The following is an 18,127-nucleotide window of genomic DNA, read 5'->3' as shown; positions in this document are numbered from 1 at the left end:
CTCGCTGTACGGGAAGCCGCCGGAAGCTAGCAAGGCCGTGTCATGTCTCTGCCAGACCAGAGACCATGGGGCGTGAGCAGCACCCCACCATCAGCACGTCACCGTAAAACACTGGGACACTGGCTCTGCGCTAGCTTGGAACAGAAGCTGCCTCGGCTTGTCTGAGGGGCCGGGGCTTGGGACTGCATGGGGTAGGGGGGCGGAAGATCCTGCCTCCCTGACCAAACATAGATGATCTGCCCCCAGGCCTCCCCAGGGAGGGATGTTGAATTTAGGATGTTGTCCTGTTTTGTCTGTTCTGTGCTGGCTGAGCTTTAGCTGCTAAGTAAAGAGCACAAAACTCATCGCCTGAGCTCTGTGGAAGCTGACACGTGTGTCTTGTTCACAAGCGGAAAGATATTACTTCCCCCATCTTGTCTCTTCGAAATGTGTGAGCACGCTCACACGCCTTGACTGCTTCATTTCTGCATGCCCCAGAGAGAGAGAGACTGTAAACTCTTAGTGTCGACGACATCTTGTGGCAGTGAGTTCCACAGGCTAATTTTGCACCATGGGAAACTGCATCTTGCCTTTGCTCTGTTTTCAACGTTCTCCCCTTCAGTTTCACGGAACGGACCCTGGTTCCCGTTCTCATTTACGCTGCCTGAGGCAGGCGCACTGAGGCACCTCAGAGGGCGGTTAGAAGGATGTGCTCACAAACAGAAAGGCTGGAACACTCGCTCTGGAAGAGCAGCGTGCTGGCCAGGATCACACCCCTGCAACACAGGAGTCAGAGAGGGCAGAACAGGGCTGAGTTCATCTTGTTCACTTGCAATGCAGGAGTGGCTGCATTTCAGTGGCACTGCACGGGTAGCTTGCAAAGTGTCTTAGGAAGAAACGTGCTATATATGGTTGTCATGGACTGGCTATTGTATGCTACCACTGCCCTTAATGGATGTAGTCAGTACTCCCAGCTGTGTACCTGCTCCTAACCTGGGCCACGGACACGCCTCGTTATTTTTACTTTTCAGAGTCAATTAAAAGTAACTTAGAAAAACTTACTTTCCTCCAGTATGAAGCTGAGCTAAAGAGAAACTCAGATAAGACAAAAGAGAAAAGGCTTAACAAGGGTTTAAGCGTTGAGGAGACAAGACGCCGTTACTGTTAGACCAAAGAAATCACCGCAAACCACGGACGGATTTGTCCTCCGCATTGTTCCATGACCGAAACAGTCAGATCCCACTGTCTGTTCTGAGCGTGGGGCGATTCTGAACTGGTATAAGCTCTGCTATTCACTTGGCCATTAAGCTTCCCTCTGTCGCCATGTGTTGCATCCTCATCCTTCCTGCCAAGGGTATCATCAGAGGGGCCATTAACATCAGAGGAGCCACCCACATGATCTACGGCTCCAGAATAAATGAGCCTGCGTGCAGGCTATTTCACACCACCGCAAGAGCAGGGGTAAACCTCAAATCTTCCTGCTCTAAAAGGCCGGGGTCCTACCATGTGACCTAAAGGAAAATCTCCTTTTGCTAAAGGTAGCATGGGGTCTATGACACCTAGCTGAGCAGCCCTGATTTCCTCCCGAGAGGAGAGTGATGCACATATGCACCAGCCAGCTCCTTACAGTTTGTATCGTGGGCCCGGTTTTCAGATGGGGCAGGCCCTGTACTAAGCTGTCCAATCGCTGGGATTGCCACAGACTCTGTCAGCCTTTCCATTACCAAGTAACACGGCAGATTCCAAACATTACGCCTTAAAAACTGCCTTGGAGACATCAGTGAAGCCAAGCGTGGGCTGGACAGTGAGGTCTCAAATGCCCCAGGAGTTGCACACCAGAGCAGGACTTTTTGAACCCCGTTTCCCTAAGTGTCCTGTAACACTGTGATCAGGTATGCTGACGGAGGGGGAAGAACCCCAGGTGGGGTATCACCGACACCGCTCCCGGCTGTTCCTTGGAAATCTCCCACCCAGAACTGAAACAGATCAGCTCCTGGTTAGCTGAGATCCGACACAGCAAGCTGTGTGCCGTGTGATCTAAACGCCTGGCAAAGGCTGCCTTATCCCGCTGCAGAATAAAAACCAGGCGCGGGAGATCGGTGTATGAAATTTATTAGGAAAAAACCAAACAAACCCATTTTTTCCCCTTCACAACTATTCAAGGGGGGGAAAAATTAAACCCCAGAACAACCCATGTAATCAGAAGCTCAGACAGAAAAGCCAGAAATATTTAACATACGCTAGGTAATAGAACCCCTACGAACCAGACGTTCTTTACAATATCTACAGGTGGATATGTACAAGGGAGAGAGAGAAAAGGAACCCCACATACACACACACCGACATTAAAACCAGCCAGGGCTCAAAACACAGCCACAACTTGGAACCAGCCACTACACATTTTGGTTTGGTATGTCTTCTCCGCTTTCATACAGCACCAGGAGATTCTGGTGGCAGCGGGGTTTCGCTACTGGCGCGTCTGCTGCCCTCACCCGCCTCCTTCACTCTTTTGTGCTAGCAAGTGAGTTGAAGGAAGGGGCCACCTTTTGTGTGTTGGCTGACAGCTCTTGCTTCATTTGCAGGGAAGAGTTAAAACAGAAAAGGACCAAGCTGCGGGAAAAACACGCCTATGTATGTAAGCTAGTAGTTCTGCATTCTCTAAGGGTGAAATTCAGATCAGCACAAGTTCTGCATACGCTCTGAACCCTCAAACTAGACAGGCCTTACACAGGGGTGAATTTTAGCCTCTGTTTTTTCTTTACACGTTTTCAGTGGAGACAGATTTGCCCCCGTTGATTTCTTTTTTCCAAACCCTTTTCCATCTTGCCACCAATCAATAGTCAGCCTCTTAGAAGCCATCGCTAACTCCATATTACCGCGAGTTTACATACACCGTAAGCTTTGTTCTTCATGCAGCGGAAGATGGAGTGTTGATAAATAATATCGCGTTCACGAACAATGGCTATAATACAATGAAATTAATTACAAGCTCTTCCAGATACAATAGAATTGATCATAACACTCAGAGAAAACTTGGTTTTCAGGGTTGGGGTTTTTTTTGCCTTTAAGGGATTTTTATTTATTCTTTCAATTTCTTTGCTATCGTCTCCTCTGTAAATACTTACAGTTGTTCTAAAAGGGATTCTGGTAGAAAGAAATACACGCACTCATATACAAAGCTATCAGCCAACACTCACATTTAGTAATTATGCAAGGTCCTACAGAGGGTTTTATACAAAGCATCTTTCTAAAGGCAACTCCGAATAGGTAAGGCAAAGGAATACACGTTTTCGGTTGGCTTCTTTGTCGTCAGAGTCTCCCCCTGTTCCCCACACATAGCAGCACACACTACATATATTCAAAGAAATGTACAATTAAAAAAAAACCCCGAGAAAAATCTCTACGTAGCCCAGATCCACAAGGAATTCACGCCCCCAGCATGAGCCAATGTTTGGTCGCTGTGTGCAGCGGAGGGCATTTACGGAGGACACCCGTGTCTGCTGCGTGTCACTGAAGAACAGATGTTCCTCCATTTATTCACTTCAGTGCGCATCCACCCACAGGAGCCGTACAACTGTGCTCCTCTTCCCCAGGTAAACAGCCCAGCTGCTCTGTACGCTGCTGCAGCTTAATAGCCCTTTCCAAAGCCTGAATAATGCTTCCAGCCCCAGAGCAGCTCCTGTGAGATGGGAGAGTCGCAGATGGGGAAACTGAGGCACGGCAAAAGTGTAAGTGATTTGCCCGAGGTCACGCAGCGAGTCAGTGGCAAAGCCAGGAATAGCATCCTCCTCTAGGATTGCAGTCCACTGCCTCGAACACCAGCTCCCTCCTTCGCCCCAGGTGGAGCCCTGCTCTGGTATTTACCAGCTGTATCCAGCAGGGGAGTTTACAGGACCGACGTGCTTTTGATTGGGATTTCCCCCACTTCCCAGAGCCACAAATTCAAACCGTCTTCGATTAAACAAACACGGCAGCGCCTACTGATCATCATTCATAGGTTTTAAGGCCAGAACAGACCATCTAATCTGACCTCCTGCATAACACAGGCCAGAGAACTGGCTTTTGGTGCCCATTGTCTCTTGAGACGCTCCAGCCATGAGCATGCATCTTTCCTGTGCTCTCTCGTGAAAAAGTGGAACCAGGCCATGCAGGAGGCTGCCTGGTACTGGGCTTTGCTCCTTCTCCAACAGCTCCATCGTCTATTTCCCTTACGGCTGGAAGATCCACCCTTCTCACAATAATCGTTTGCAGAGAGGCCGGCTACCTGATCCGGAGGGGTTCTAGCGAGAAAGGCACCCGGGCTCCCACGCCTTGGCTCGGATCTTCCACGGACGCCAACTTGTTCCATCCCCTGTTGCTCAAAGAGCCCCACCCCTCATTCGAAGCTCCCCGCGGAGCAGAACGAAGGCTTACGGGACGCATCGGACGTGGCTCAGTTGAGAACAGCTGGATTTGGGGGCCGGAAGCCGAACAAGGCTAAGATGAAGAGAGACGCTCAGGGCTAAGCTGGCGTCATTCGGTGCTGCTCCAGTCAAAATCATTGGAGCCGGGCCAATTTGCACCAACTGAAGATTTGTCCCTCAGAGCCAACGGGAAGCTGGGAGGTGCTGGCCACAACACTAGAGGAGAATGTCTTGGATTTCCTGCTTTCCTAACGATCAACTGAACACTTTGCTGCAGCGCTGCACACTGATGGCTCCTTGACCATGCGGAGAACAAGGATTCACATATCCCAGATTCCAGGCAGTTAACAGGGGAAAGTGCCAGGTTAATGTCCATGACATGTACCTGGCACCCTGTACGCTTGCCGGCTGACGTGTTTCCCTGTCTGCTGCATTCACACCATCTCCTAAATCAGCCCCGAACCCCCGACAGAGCGGGTGCAGCAGAAAAGAAATCTCTGCGAATGCTAATAAAAGGCCCAAAGGAGGATTAAAACCCCTCCAGCGTTCACAGGAACCGCTGCCTCCAGCACATTTCAAATGGCTGGCGGTGGCCTGCGTGGAACATGCCCCCTGGCTCCTGGCCCTCTACGTGATCGATCAGCTGACCCAACCAGACAAGGTGCAGGTGGCCCCGTGCAGCGGCGGGAAGGATCTCAGTACCCGTTCTGCTGTGCTTTCGGTCTCTGCGCCCTCTCTGAGGGAACGCCGCGCCCGCGCAGGAAGACGCTGCGTGGCAGAGGCCGGCGTCGCCACTGCCTTCTGGAAGCAGCACGCCCCATCCAGGGCAGCCTGGGCAAGCCGGCATGGTCTGCTGCTGGCTGAGGGCACGGGAACGGGGCTGGGTATTTGCTGGACACACCCGGGCACTGGGTCCTTCACTGCCAAAGCAGCCAAAGGGTTCATCTCAAAAGGGCCGCGATGGGCCAAGATGCAGGCGATGGGGAAAATGCTCCTCGGACCAAGCACATAAGACCACAACGGTCCTTCATATGGACCAGCCCAGGCGTCCCAGCAGGCCAAGTTCCAGCTGGACCCAGACGCATGGCATGCTGGGAGCTGTAGTTCTCACCGGCTGCACGTCTGCATTTCTGTTTCAGGCCAATTAGCTGGGGCCCCGTGGGCGCCGGGCAAGCAGCCCAACATCGCTCTCCCTCTTGGGCCGAGGCTGGGTGCCCCTGACTCCAGAGCGGTTCCCAGAGCGAGTGGGAAGGACGTACACCGTGGGCAGGACGCTTCGCCTGCCCATGCACTTGTGACATTTGCAACCAGCCCTGCCCAGGAGCGGGTGCCATTCCCCCAAAGCAAAGCTGACTGGCTTGGCATAGGGGCAGCGCAAGGTGGGGTGTTTCTTTGTGGCCGTGCTCAAAGGGTTAAAGTGATTTGCTGGAGGGGGGGAAAGCTCTTTGCACTGAATTTTCTCACTCTCCTCTCCTTGGTGGTGGAGATCAACCTGGAGATGCCAGAGCCGTGTCTGCCCCTGTCTCTCTTGCCTCCCTACAGCCGCTGGTCTAAGTGCCCATATCTTCATAGCGTCACCGGCTTCCTTTATGTCCTGACCCATCTTTTATTTGCTCTCCTCAGGCGTTCTTTCCCACTCCAAGTTCTCCCTCCTGTCTGCCTCCTTCTCAACCCCTTGTGAATTTCTCAGCAGTCAGCCCCCTACCTAGGGCAAACGCCTCCATCCACTTCTCTCTGAAGTCTGAATTTAGAGGTTGGGTTAGTCTGGGCCAGTCACCGCTGTGTCTGGTGAGTTCAGGGCCGACGGGACCCTTCTAAGGGAAGGGGAATTGGATTGGAAACATTCAGTCCAGCCCATGGCCTTGAAAAATCTTTGCCACATCACAGATATAGAGCCTGGGGGGAGCGTCCGTGCGGTAGGGGGAAACCTAATGGAGATCTTGGGGTTTTCAACGGCCTCACGCAGACGGTCCTTCCCGCTGCATGTGGCGCAGTGGAACGAAGAGAATATGCCCCACTGCACTGAGATTCAGCAGGCAGGAGTCGGAGCTGGTGGCACGTGGTCTAGGGCAGTGCACTGCTCTACGCTGACGCCAATGGATGTGCAGCTGCTGACACCAGCTGTGACTCGGGCCCTGCGTTCACGAGCCGGTAGTAATAATGCACTGGAGTTTCCGCTTCGCAGCTAGGGGCACGTGCCTGGATCAAGGGCATTTTATGGCCTGTGGACGCTGGCCTCTCTCCTCCCCTGCAGTGTCCCATGCGGAAAGGTTTCCCCTTAGGATGGCTCTGTGCACCTCTCTTGATCCAACCATCCCTTCTCTGCCCTCTCTGCTTCCTGTGCCTGTCTCCGCCCCCTCACACGGCCGGAGGAGGTGTGTCTGGCACCAGACCGAAGGGCAGGGATGCGGTTGTTCAGAGGAGAGCAGGGCAGCTGTGAGCCTGCGGTTGGGAGTACGGGACCAGTCACGCCCGAGGGCCTGGAGGTCTGCAAAACACATTTCGCTGCCAGCCAAGCGTCCCTGGAGCAAAGACCTGGGCTCCAACGGCCCCACCGCTCTGCACCGCGGGAAGTTCAGATCTCGTGAGGGAACTTACCGTGGATGGCGTGAAGCCTGGGAGCCTGGCCTGAAAAAGCAACGCCCCCCGCGCTCAAGGGACGGGCAGCCTCACGCTTCCCCAAAGCAGAGGCTCTCCCTGGCCCTGGCTAAACCCCCAACCGTTCACAGACAAGATACCGAGCTCTGGGAGCTGCTAAAGAGCGCCTGGACCGGGGCAGAAGCTGCTGGCCTGCAGGGGAAGCGGGGTTCATTTCAATGTACAGCGAAAAGAGAGCCACCCGGAATAAAAAAAAGAGACAGCCGGTGGGTGAGAGTCTTGATGAGTATCCTGTCGTCCCACCCATGGGGGCGAGGCCTGGCCCGGGGGGACGGGGCGTGAGATGCCGGGGCCGCAGAGAACACACTGTACAGATAAGAACGATTTATCAAAAGTCGCCTGGGTTTGTCTCTCTGTCCCGCCCCGTCCAGCCGCGGCGAGGACAGCCTCACTGCGCCACCGACTCCAGGTGCCCCTCCGTGTCCAGGCAGCCGTTCATCTTGGCGTTTTCCTGGTCCATCACCTGCAGGTCGTACTCCTCGTCCAGGAAGTCCAGCGAGTTGTTGCTAGGGAGGCCCCGGATGGTGAATTTGTGAGACACTTTGGTCCACTGCTCTCTGTTGCTGGCCACCCTCTCGTACAGCTCAGTGGCTTTCGGGAACAGCTCCTGGAGCAGCCTGGGGGAGAAGGAGAACGCCCGTCCGTCAGCACGCCAGCAGCAGCGGCCCCGCGCGGGGAGCGGGGTCCCACCACACTGCGCACACGCTGTCAGGGGCTGACCCGAGCCAGGTGCCTCGGGGAGCGGGCTCGCCGCTGGGTGGCAGAAAACCAGTCGGCTCTGAACTCAAAACAGCCCCCGGGACATTAAAGGCCATGACATAAACACAAGCTCATCACTAGGCAAATGCCAAGGTTAGGCCACTGGCCCGGGCAGGGTCCTTGGGTTGGGGCTGGGAAAGCCAGCCTTCCTGCTCTCAGCTTCCCCCAGGTCTGGCCATTGTAGCACCAGCCAGCCCCTTTTAAACTGGCCTGCTGTGCCCTGATTGGCCTCCGTGTGATCCCGGCCCTTCTAGGCACCATAGGACCAACTCTCACTGGTTCTGCCTGCAGCTCATCACAGGAAGCCCCTCTAGGCAACTGCTGGAGGCCTGAACTCGTTGCTCTTCCCTTCTAGCTGGACATCTTCGAAGGGCGGGATGCGCCGAGGTGGCAAGTTCCCCGGCAGGGGGCAGCAAAGGCCTGGTGCACCCCATCTCACACACATACACTGCTCTCACCCCCGAGAAGCTGAGGCCCAGATCGAGACCCATGATTTGGGGGACTCTGTTTTTAGGGACCCAGCTTGAGAGAACTCAAAGGAGCCAGGCCTCTTTATGGTGTCTCAAGCTGCCCCCGCCCCCATTTCTGAAAATCTTGGCCATGCAGTCTAAATAGGGACAGGATGCAACGGGGCAGAGGAGATGAGGGGGAGGGGCAGGGGGCGGGGCAAGGTGTAGTGTATTCATTGGTTTAAGTGCGTAAGGTCCAACTCCCACATTTCAAAATACTGATGAGGAAAACATGTTTTGTGCAGCAGATCACGGACCTGTGGAACTCACTGCTGCAGGGTGCTAAGGAGGCAATGCACGGAAATCCGAGGTGCACAACAGCTATTAGGAGAGGCAGTCTGGCACCTGTGACCATGACAACGCACCTCATTCCCTACAAAGCCACTGGCCACCTAGAACTGCACGGCTATCACTCTGCTGCCTATCCCAGTCCCCAAAACATACAGAACCAGGGACAAGGCTCAGGCCCTCCTGCCCAAAAGCATAGGCCCCCGACTAGCAGAGCTAAAGCCGATTTGCTGGGAGCAGTACGGGGCGTATGACACGCAGCTGAGCAGCTCCCGGTGTGCCCAGCGGAGGGCAGCGCTGCACAGCCGCATTGGCACGTTCATTGCGCTGGCTGGGCACTTTGTGTCCAGTCTAGTGTTACAAGCTGACTCTCTCCACATGGTGCTTTGCACATTGGGCCCTCGAGCCCCCCCAGAGCTGCCCAGCCCCAGGCTCTGCTTCCCAGCACAGGGCAGGGGCCACTGCCTTGGCACCACGAAAGGAGAGTTCCCCGCCACTCTGGAATCCCGGGCTTCGGCTGCCGCACCGCGGGACCCAAGGGATGGGTTTAAATGCACCTGGCTTGACCCCAGCTGGCAGCACCATGACAGATGCCGCCCGCCAGAGTGCTCCCCCCTGGTTTTCCACCCGCTCCGTCTGCCCAGCGCCAGCGGGTGCTAAGCATCCCCCGGCCATGGGAGGATATCGGGGTCACAGCGTGCTCCCCCCCCCGGTAAACAGGATCCGATGCCCAGGGCACTGTGTGTGTGTGTGTGTCTGTGTTTCAACAGGATTTGGTGTCAGGGCACTATGTGTATGTGTGTGTTGTGTGTGTGTGTGTTTACACAGGATCTGATGCCCAGGGCTGTCTGTGTGTGTGTGTGTGTGTGTGTTTAGTTGGTTACGCAGGATCTGATGTCCAGGGCTGTGTGTGTGTGTGTTGTGTGTGTGTTGGTTGGCTTGTTAAAAAGGATCTGATGATGCCCAGGGCTGTCTGTGTGTGTGTGTTTTGTGTGGTTGGCTGGTTACGCAGGATCTGATGCCCAGGGCTGTGTGTGTGTGTTTGGTTGGTTGGCTGGTTAAAAAGGATCTGATGCTGCCCAGGGCTGTGTGTGTGTGTGTAGTTGGTTGGTTGGCTGGTTACACAGGATCTGATGCTGCCCAGGGCTGTGTGTGTGTGTGGTTGGTTGGTTACACAGGATCTGATGCTGCCCAGGGCTGTGTGTGTGTGTGTGGTTGGTTGGTTACACAGGATCTGATGCCCAGGGCTGTGTGTGTTGTGTGTGTAGCTCCATGCAGCTGCTGCATTGCTCTGCGCTGTACCCCGGGGGGGCAGGCGGCTCTGGGCTTGGGGACTCACTTGTAGATAGGCATGGCGATGTGCTCCATGAAGCTGATCTGCAGCTCGGGGATGTAGGCCTTCTCCCGGTCCATCATCTCCATGGGGCGGTTGCCCATGGCTTTCTCCTGCAGAGAACAGGCACATGGGGCAGTGATCCCACAGCACACAACTTCACTCCTCCCGGCCCTGCTCCCACCCGCCTTTCCCATGGCACTGCTGCCCGGCCAGCAATCCTCTGCGCAACCACCCCGACGCCCAGCCAGTCTGGGGCGGGTGCAGTGTCCTCTTGGGGCAGACGGCCCTGGGGATGGAGGGTGAAGTCCCCACTGTGCAGAGGGCTGGAACCTGGGCCATGTACGAGCCCCCGCCTGGGGGAACCTCACCCAAACAGGATCGCTGAGGGACTCGTGGCATGAAGCATGCTCTCACTGGCCGGAGCCCATTGGAAACGCAGCCCTGGGTGGTGTGGGAACAAAAGGGATGGAAGCCCGGACAGACACACCGGCTGCCCCAGGGGGGATCTTTCTGTACGTACCAGATCTCCCTGGGAGAAGAACTCCTTGTAGATCAGCTCCTGTGAAGGAAAGGCCACAGATCACATGGGCTTCTGCTGACCACCTCCACCCCAGCCCCTGTATCCTCTGCTACGACTCGCCTGCCAGCACCGGGCAGGGCGCCTCCCAAGAGACGCTCCCGCCAGCAGCACAGGGGGCTCCGCGGCGTACAAGGCCAGGCCCTAAGGACTCGAAGGGCCGTGATTACGGTCTGTGGGGCTCAGGAGGACCACATCTGACCACGCCGGCGCCCAGCGGCACTGCAGAGCAGTGCATGCAGAGCAAGCCCAAGGAGACCCGTCCCATGCAGCCAGCACAGAGATCCGGGCACCGCCTGCAGCAGGTGGCGGCTCCTCCCCGGGGGGTGCCACGGTCGAGGGCAGCTGGGGGGGCACAGAGGCAGCGTACGGCCCAAGCGGAAGGGCTGTGAGCCCCTCCAGGCTGGGCCCCGGTGGAGGAGGTGGGCCGGGCTGGCCCCGCTGGTACTCACGGCGATCTTCCTGGTGGTTTTCCACCCTTTGGTCTGGTCCGAGAGGTCGCAGGAGGTCATGAGCAGGCAGAGCAGCAGGCTGTGATGCTGCTGGTTCTTCGGGTCATAGCCCACTGGGCCGGGAAAGGACAGGGACGAGTGATGAGCTGCTGGGCGCCAGCAGATCTCCCCCCCTCCTCCCCCCCCCGCGAGGCCTGAGTCTCCCCAGCTTCCGCCCAGCCCTCCCCCGGGCTCCAGCAGAGTTACCCCCCATTCCCACCTGCCTGGGAACCTGCGGCTCAGTGGGAAAAGCTCTGTCAAGCCGGTCATGCCAAAGATCCCCAAAGGGGTTTCGGCATCTAACTCTCCTCGGGCCCAGTGGGAGTTGGGAGACCCTGGGAAACCGCAGCCCCGGCTGATGGATTCCCCTGGGTTCGGCCCCCGGCTGGGCTGAATGGCTCCAGGAGCCACGCCCCGCCGCCTGCCCGGGATTTGCACCCAGGTGCCCATGGGGGTTTGACACAGCTGAGGGGCTAATGAGCGAGTGGCACCTGCCCCCCAGGGATCAGACCGAGCATTACAAGCTGGGATTTCCAGACCCCCCCCCCGGTTCGCTTTGTGGCCAAAAGCGAAGTGAAGAAAAGGACCCGAACGCGCCCAACTTTGCCCTCCACGGGAGGGGAGCCTTTACCTTCCGCCATCTTCTGCAGGTCCTTGAAGATCCGCAGATGGTGCGCGAGATCCGTGGCCAGGATAATGTCCCTCATCAAATCCAGCATCCTTTGGTAATCCTGCAAGGCCAAGCACACCCCGGATGAGTGCCGCGCGCCTCGGGGCCCCTTACCCCACGTGGACTGATCGGTACCAAAAGGTCAAGGGAGCGTGCCAAGGTCACCAAGCGACACAGGGGCAGGATGGGGAGCGGGACTCAGGAGCCCCAAGTCCCCGTCGCCCGTTCTAACCACTAGGCCCCGCTCCCTTCCACCTCGCAGCCCTGTGGCTTTTATCCAGCGCCACCCATGACTGGTTTGGGGGCTGGGTTTAATCAGCGTGAGTTTCTCCTGGAAGGAGAAACCCTGATCAAAGGCTCCAGGGATCCAGGAGGAGGGAGACGCGGCTTGGCCGAGTCTGGCGCAACAGGACCAGCGCAGAGAAAGCCTCAGGACGGGTGATTTGCCGCAGGAAGCCAGGCTGGGGTGGGGCAGCGCGTGGCTGGCCTTTCTCCTCTGGAGCAGAGAGCTGAACTCCTGCGGGCCCCAGCCCGAAAGGGAGACAGTCTCACACACACGTGCCCGGAGTCCAGAAGCCCCACGTAATCGTGGGCAAGTGAGCCCGGCTGGCGCGCCGGGGGCTGCACGTCCGGAGTGAGGGGCACCAGCAAAGCCATGCAGGGGAGCTTGCCCAGCAGTCGCCTGCCCTCTGGCACCCCCCTCCCCGGCAGCGCTGTGGCCGTCCCGGGCCCGCGGGGGCTGAGCAGGAAGCCCGGGCCCACTCACCTTGCGGGAGAAGTGGTCGAAGATGTTGCAGCCGTGGGTGTTCAGGATGGCGATGGCCTGGGCGAAGTGGTGTCTCTGCGGGGGGAGATCCAGGGCAGGACAGGGAGGCTGCATTAGTGAGAGGGCTCCACCGGGGGACAGCGCCCCCCCAATGCCCCTTCGCGCCCCCCCCCCCGGCCCATAAGAACATGTCGGGCAGGACTCCACGCTGCTTCCCGCCGTGTGGCCGGCCGGCCGCAGACCTGGGCGGTGGGGAATGTGCTGGAGGGGACAGGCGGGGGCTTTCCCTGCTGTTCCGCCGCCGCCCCCAGGCCTGGGGCTTCCCCTAAGCTGCCCTCTCTCCTGGTCCCCCGCGGAGGGAGGAGGAGATGGGGGCCTCCACGCCCTGCTGGGGCCATCCCCCTCTTGCCATGGCAGCCCGGCGGCCAGCGCGGCCCGAGGCCGAGAACTGACGCCTTCGTTCCACGTGTGAGCTAGACAAGTGCGCGCCACAGCCGGAGGCGGCGCCGCGGCAGGCAAGGGAGCGAGGCAGGGTGCAGGGGAGCCGGCACCTTACCTCCATGACGGAGCCCTCGGAGCTGTACAGCGCCGCCAGGACCGATTTCTGGAAGACAGAGCGGCACCGGGTGGCGAGGCGAGCCGGCAACGGGCGAGGGCTAGCGGGGGCAGCAGCCGGGCATGTCCCCCCGCCTGCAGCCCGGCCCGAGGAGGGCCACGGCCCTGGGTCTATGGCTGGTGGGGCGCGGGACTCGGCGCCCGTCCGCGGGACAGCGGGCCACGCGGCCTGACACGGGGGCCGCGAGGGCGGCCGGCACGGTCTGCAGGGGAGGAGTCGTCTCCTCGAGCCTGACCCGGTGACCCCCCAGGCTGGGCCCGGGGAGTTTCCAGCCCTCCTGCCGCGTGGCGGGGAGCCAGAGGGAGAATGAAAATCAAGGTGGCGAAGAGGCCCCTGAAGTTCAGGCCCGGGCGGGAGGGAGCCGGGCTTTGGAGAAAGGTTTGGGGCAGTCGGCAGATCTGGAGACGGACCAAGCACTCGAGGATCACTGGGGGCTAGACCCATGGTGCTGAGCTCTTCCCAGGGCCCTGTCTCCCCACCACCCCTGTTGGGGAAGTTACGCCTCCTCTAATCACTTTCCTTTCCTCAGCAACATGGTCCCATGTCTGGATCCAGGCTGCGGGGCTCTGGTAACCCCCAAACGAGGAGTCCTGAGAGCCAGACCCCCCCCTGCAGCTTGTCTCCTGCTCCGTCAGACAGCCAAAGCCCCGACGCCCAGTGGATCGTCTGTAACCTCCACCTTCCCCCGGCCTCCCCGGCCCATCTGTAATCTCCCATCTTTACTGGCAGATCTCCTGTAACCCCCCCACCCTGCCCAGCCTTACCGAAGCCACCTGGAAGGAGTTATTCGTGCCCCTGTGGTCCAGGTCGTGGCACATGCAGGAGACGAACAAGGCGAAGATCTCGATGTCTCTGCGGAGAAACGGAGCCCCTGAGTCGTGGGCGGGGCTCTCGGGCTTTCCCTGCGGTGCCCCGACCCGCCCGCGTCGTCTGAACAAGCCTCACGGCTCCACCTGAATCCCGCCCCCACTGACGGGGGGGACGGGTTCCCCATTGAGCTCGACAGGCCCACCCAGCCTGCAGGGGCAGGGATCGCTTCACCCACCCGCTCCTGGCTGGAAGGCAGCCGTGGCTCACCGGGACCTCACACTTTGGGACAGGAAGTGAAGAGGAAGAGGGCATTGTGGGATTTCAGTTTGCAACCGGGAATGGCCCAGGGCCAACACCCCCGGCTCATGCAACGCGCCGTAGGCAAGCGGCTAGGACCTGTGGCCCCCCCGGAGAGCGGTGCGGCGCCCCCCAGCCCCCAGTGCCAGGCTGGGAAACTCAAGGGGAAAGTGCCACTGGCGGAGTCAGCAGCACAGGTTCGCCCACGCAGCGGGGCTGCTGATATCCAAGGGAACCCCGGGGCAAGGGGGGGCAGAGCTGGGGCGGGGGGAAGCTGGGTCTCCGCGCGCGCCGACGCCATCCCCCTACTCCAGGTAGTTGACCAGCTCCAGGTTCTTGTAAAGCAGGTAGCAGAAGTGGGAGACGGAGAAGGCGTGCATCCAGTTGTGGTAGGGCGGGTCCCGGTAGCCTTTCCTCACCATCAAGCAGAACCTGGCCGGAGCAAGAGAGACCGGGATGAGAAGGCAGCCATCCCCACCCCCCCGGGGAGCTGGCGCTGCCCCCTGGCCTGCAGTCGGCGCGGGCCTGGCCGACACCGTGGCGCTTTCACCCTTGACGGGCCGGGTCATGACGGGGCTTGTTGTGCTCACAAAGCCACGTGTGTGTGGGTGTGTGTGAGCCTGCTTCAGGGCGGACAAACCTGCAGACTGCCTGTCTGCATGCACCCGTGAGCAGGCCGGGACCTGCGTGTCCCTGTGCCCGCCTCTGCCTGTGCTAAGATGCCCTGGTAGGAGCGGGAGCCGGGTGGGGCGGCCGGGCTCACACAGGCCACAACTTTGGTCCTTCTTGGTCTGACTCATTTGGCAGGGGCGAGAGGTGTTTGCTAGCCCGGGGACTGTGCACCTCCTCCTCCACCCCGGCCGTGCGCCACTGCCTTCCCAGCCAGGGGCTCAAAGCCGGAGCGGCCCCCCCTGCTCACAGCTCCTCGCCCCCCTGGGTGCTGGGCTCCCGCCGCGCCGCCAGCGAGCCCACCTGGCTAACGTCTGGCGATCCATTTTGTAGGTGTTGATGAAGTTCATGTCCTGGAGCATGCTGAGGATGGCCTGCGGGGGGGAAAGGGAGCAGAGAGGTGGCGGAGAGGCTGCTTCCGGGGATGCTTGGTGGGGGTTCAAAGGGGGCCCCAGGCCGGGCACGGAGCCAGCGCCCTGCACCCCTTTTGTCGTTCCTTTCGGGCCGGGGGCAAGATCCAAATATGGAACCAACGGTCCCCAACGCTGCCCCGGGCGGGCGCCAAGCGGGGCCAGGACAATTTACAGGGAGCCGAGGCAGGGTCAGAGCGTGGGGCTTTCGTGTTAGACAAAGGCCGATGCAGTTCCTCGGGCCAGGCGTGGCCGGACGCTCTTATCCCCACTGCACAGCTGGGGAATGGAGGCGCCGAGCGATTTGCCCAAGGCCAGGCACGCCAGCTGTGGCGGAGACCCCCACCATGGCTAGCCCTCCAACCACTGGCTCGTCCTCCCTCTCTGTCCACTGCCATGGGCCAAGGACCCTCGGCGCCCAGCCCCCGCGGGCACTGACCATCGGCGTGTCGTCCTCGGGCAGCGAGCGTGGCGTGTAGGTGAAATCAGCGAAGCTGAAATCGATGGCGGACACGGGGCAGATCCCGCCGCTGAGCAGTTTCTTGTACTCGTCATCCGAGACCTGCCAGGAAGCCCCGGGACAGGCCGTTAGTCTCGGGGAGCCAAGCCGGGGCCCGTCGGAGGAGCTACCGGTACAGGCTGTGTTCAGCTGTGCGGCACCGGAGTCCTCTGGCAGGCCACAGCCGGGCTGGCTCTGGGAGTCCCCGCTCCATGCCTGGCCGCCCCCTGGCCTCTCTGCGGAGGCTGCCAGCGTGGGGACCCGCGAGTGCCGGCGGTCATGTGCTGCTGGGCCCCAGCCTGCTCTCAGCTCTCCGGGGCTAGATCCGGAGCGATGGCCGCGGAGGCGCCGACAAATGGACATTCCCAGGCCGGCCCCTAAAATGCAACCACCTCTGGGTGGAGCACGGCAGCAACACTGGGCCTGCAGCGGCTTGCGGGCGGGGAGGGCAGAGCGGGTTCCTCCAGGTGGAACGGGAAAGATTAGCCAAAGACCCCCCCCACCCCAGAGTCACCCATCCCCACCCACGGCTCAGTGCCATGGAGCCGGCGAGAGCCGGCCCTGCCCCGTACCTTCATGTGATACATCATCATCTCGTTGGCCACGTGGCTGCGGTACTGGGCTTCGTGCACCTTCTTGTAGAGCAGCGACTGGCGGGACAGGGAGGAGAGGGCGCTCAGAGGCCAACCCTGGGTGCACTTGTTCCTGCCGCCCCCGGCTTCCAGCTGATCCCCCCAGCCCGGTGCATGCAGCACGAGTCTTTCCACGAACATCAGCTCAGGCCCTCCGGTCTCCTTAGACCTTCAGGTTCCCTCCCCTGCGTTTCCGGCCCCACCCGGGACCCTCGCCCTGAACTCACGCGCACACGCAGTCTCACTGCTCTTCTCCGAGGCGAGGGGCGCTGCCTGCCACCTCCCCTACGGTGCTGAAAGGCGACAAGCCTCACCGCTGACGCAGCGTGATTTAGGTCTCCTCTCTGCCCTCTAACTACGGTCCCTTGGCCGGCACCTACAGCTGAAATGCGGCCACCTCTGGGGGGGGGACCCGACAGACACACAACAGCTCGGGACAGGAAGGGAAGACGGCTTGTGTCGAGTCGCAGGGCTAAGTCAGGGAGGCAGAACCCAGTTCCCTGGCTGGGGTGCAGACATGGGGGCCTGTGGGCAGCAGATGCTGCTGTAGGGTTGTCGGGTCCCCGGCCTCTGGCCCTCCCCGACCGGCCGTTCCCCTGCATCCAGCGCTCACCAGGGCGCTTGGGAGCTTCGAAGGCTGGACCCCGCCGGCCAGCGCCCACGCCCCTGAGCGCCGGGCGTGGGAACCCACCCCTCACCCCCCCCTGCCGTGGGATACAGGGGCAGCCCGGCTGCTCACGTGGGCGATGCTGATCCCGCAGTAGATGGAGAAAGCCGTGGCCAGGTCCTCGTCGAACTTGCTGAACCAAGGCCCGTTGATCTTGTTGACCAGCTCCGCCACCCCGATGACCTCTGCAAGAACAGCGAGAGCCCATGGGCGCTGACGTCCCCCCGGCCAGGAGACCCCGCCGGCCTGGCCTGCCCGGAAAGGCCTCATTCTCTGGGGGGCCCAGCCCTACTCCAGCGGAGGGGGAAGAGCGGGGCGCTGGTCTAGAGGAGGCAGGGCTGGGACAGGATGAGCCAGTGCCACTCACCCTCCCCGGGCTGGTGATTCCCCAGCCTGGGAGACGCTTGACTCGCCAACAGAGCCATGTGGGCCGCCCTCCCGTCCCACCGGGGAATGGCTGCTCACAGGAGGGCCAGAGTTTGAGCCTCCAGAGGAGGTTAACCTCGTGACTGACGGGCTGGGCCGGTGACAGATACCAGGCTGGAGGCTCCGGGGCGCTTAGCCCCACGGTGGGTGCGGCAGAGCCGCTCCCCGGTCTGTGCTTTGCGGCGAGCCCTCTAGGGCAGGGCCTGGCCCTTCGGGGTCTGTGCAGCCCCGAGCACCGGGCCCAGTGAAGGTCTCCCCACGACACGGCTAGCAACGGGGCACGGGCCCGAGCGGGAAAGCGCCCTCTGCTTCAGTGGGGGGCGGGAGGGGCTGGCGATGCACTTGGATCCTCGGCTTGGCTCGGCGCGGGCGTGAGGCCGCCCTGGGACTAAATCAGCCTCCTGCCGACCGCCAGCAAGGGGAGCCGCCCCAGTCGCACAGGGGGCGGGGGCATGCCATGGGGTGGGAGGTCCCAGGTTCTAGCCCTGCCGCCGCTGGCTGGCCCATGGGATTTGGCCCGTGCGTTTTAAATCACCAAGGCCCATGGGCCAGGATGACTTCGCCTGCGCTAATGCCCCCAGCCTGGCGCGCTGGAGTTAGCCGCCCTGGCGCAGTGCCCAGGGGTGCCGGTCAAGCGGAGGCCTGGAGCCATTTCTCCTCCCGTG

General features: G+C 60.3%; 1 protein-coding gene across 1 annotated transcript in view; it reads right to left on the bottom strand.

Moving 5' to 3' along the window:
• Positions 1 to 2,074: 2,074 nt before the first annotated feature.
• Positions 2,075 to 18,127, bottom strand: part of PDE2A (phosphodiesterase 2A) — a 207,778-nt gene continuing 191,725 nt past the window's right edge. The window contains exons 18-30 of the mRNA XM_067539088.1: positions 17,109 to 17,221; positions 16,310 to 16,387; positions 15,678 to 15,800; positions 15,132 to 15,202; positions 14,469 to 14,591; positions 13,817 to 13,904; positions 12,993 to 13,040; positions 12,437 to 12,511; positions 11,632 to 11,731; positions 10,962 to 11,074; positions 10,453 to 10,491; positions 9,936 to 10,042; positions 2,075 to 7,657 (exon numbers count right to left, since the gene is read on the bottom strand). Of these exons, the coding sequence (XP_067395189.1) occupies positions 7,429 to 7,657; positions 9,936 to 10,042; positions 10,453 to 10,491; positions 10,962 to 11,074; positions 11,632 to 11,731; positions 12,437 to 12,511; positions 12,993 to 13,040; positions 13,817 to 13,904; positions 14,469 to 14,591; positions 15,132 to 15,202; positions 15,678 to 15,800; positions 16,310 to 16,387; positions 17,109 to 17,221 (1,307 nt within the window). The 3' untranslated portion in view covers positions 2,075 to 7,428. The remainder of the gene's footprint in view (positions 7,658 to 9,935; positions 10,043 to 10,452; positions 10,492 to 10,961; positions 11,075 to 11,631; positions 11,732 to 12,436; positions 12,512 to 12,992; positions 13,041 to 13,816; positions 13,905 to 14,468; positions 14,592 to 15,131; positions 15,203 to 15,677; positions 15,801 to 16,309; positions 16,388 to 17,108; positions 17,222 to 18,127) is intronic.

Source organism: Emydura macquarii, unplaced genomic scaffold (genome assembly GCF_026122565.2).
Source record: "Emydura macquarii macquarii isolate MOO-44397 ecotype Brisbane River unplaced genomic scaffold, CSIRO-AGI_Emac_v2 contig_509, whole genome shotgun sequence".
Taxonomy (NCBI): domain Eukaryota; kingdom Metazoa; phylum Chordata; order Testudines; family Chelidae; genus Emydura; species Emydura macquarii.
Note: the sequence above shows the minus strand (reverse complement) of the source record. Positions and strands in the feature narration are given on the sequence as shown.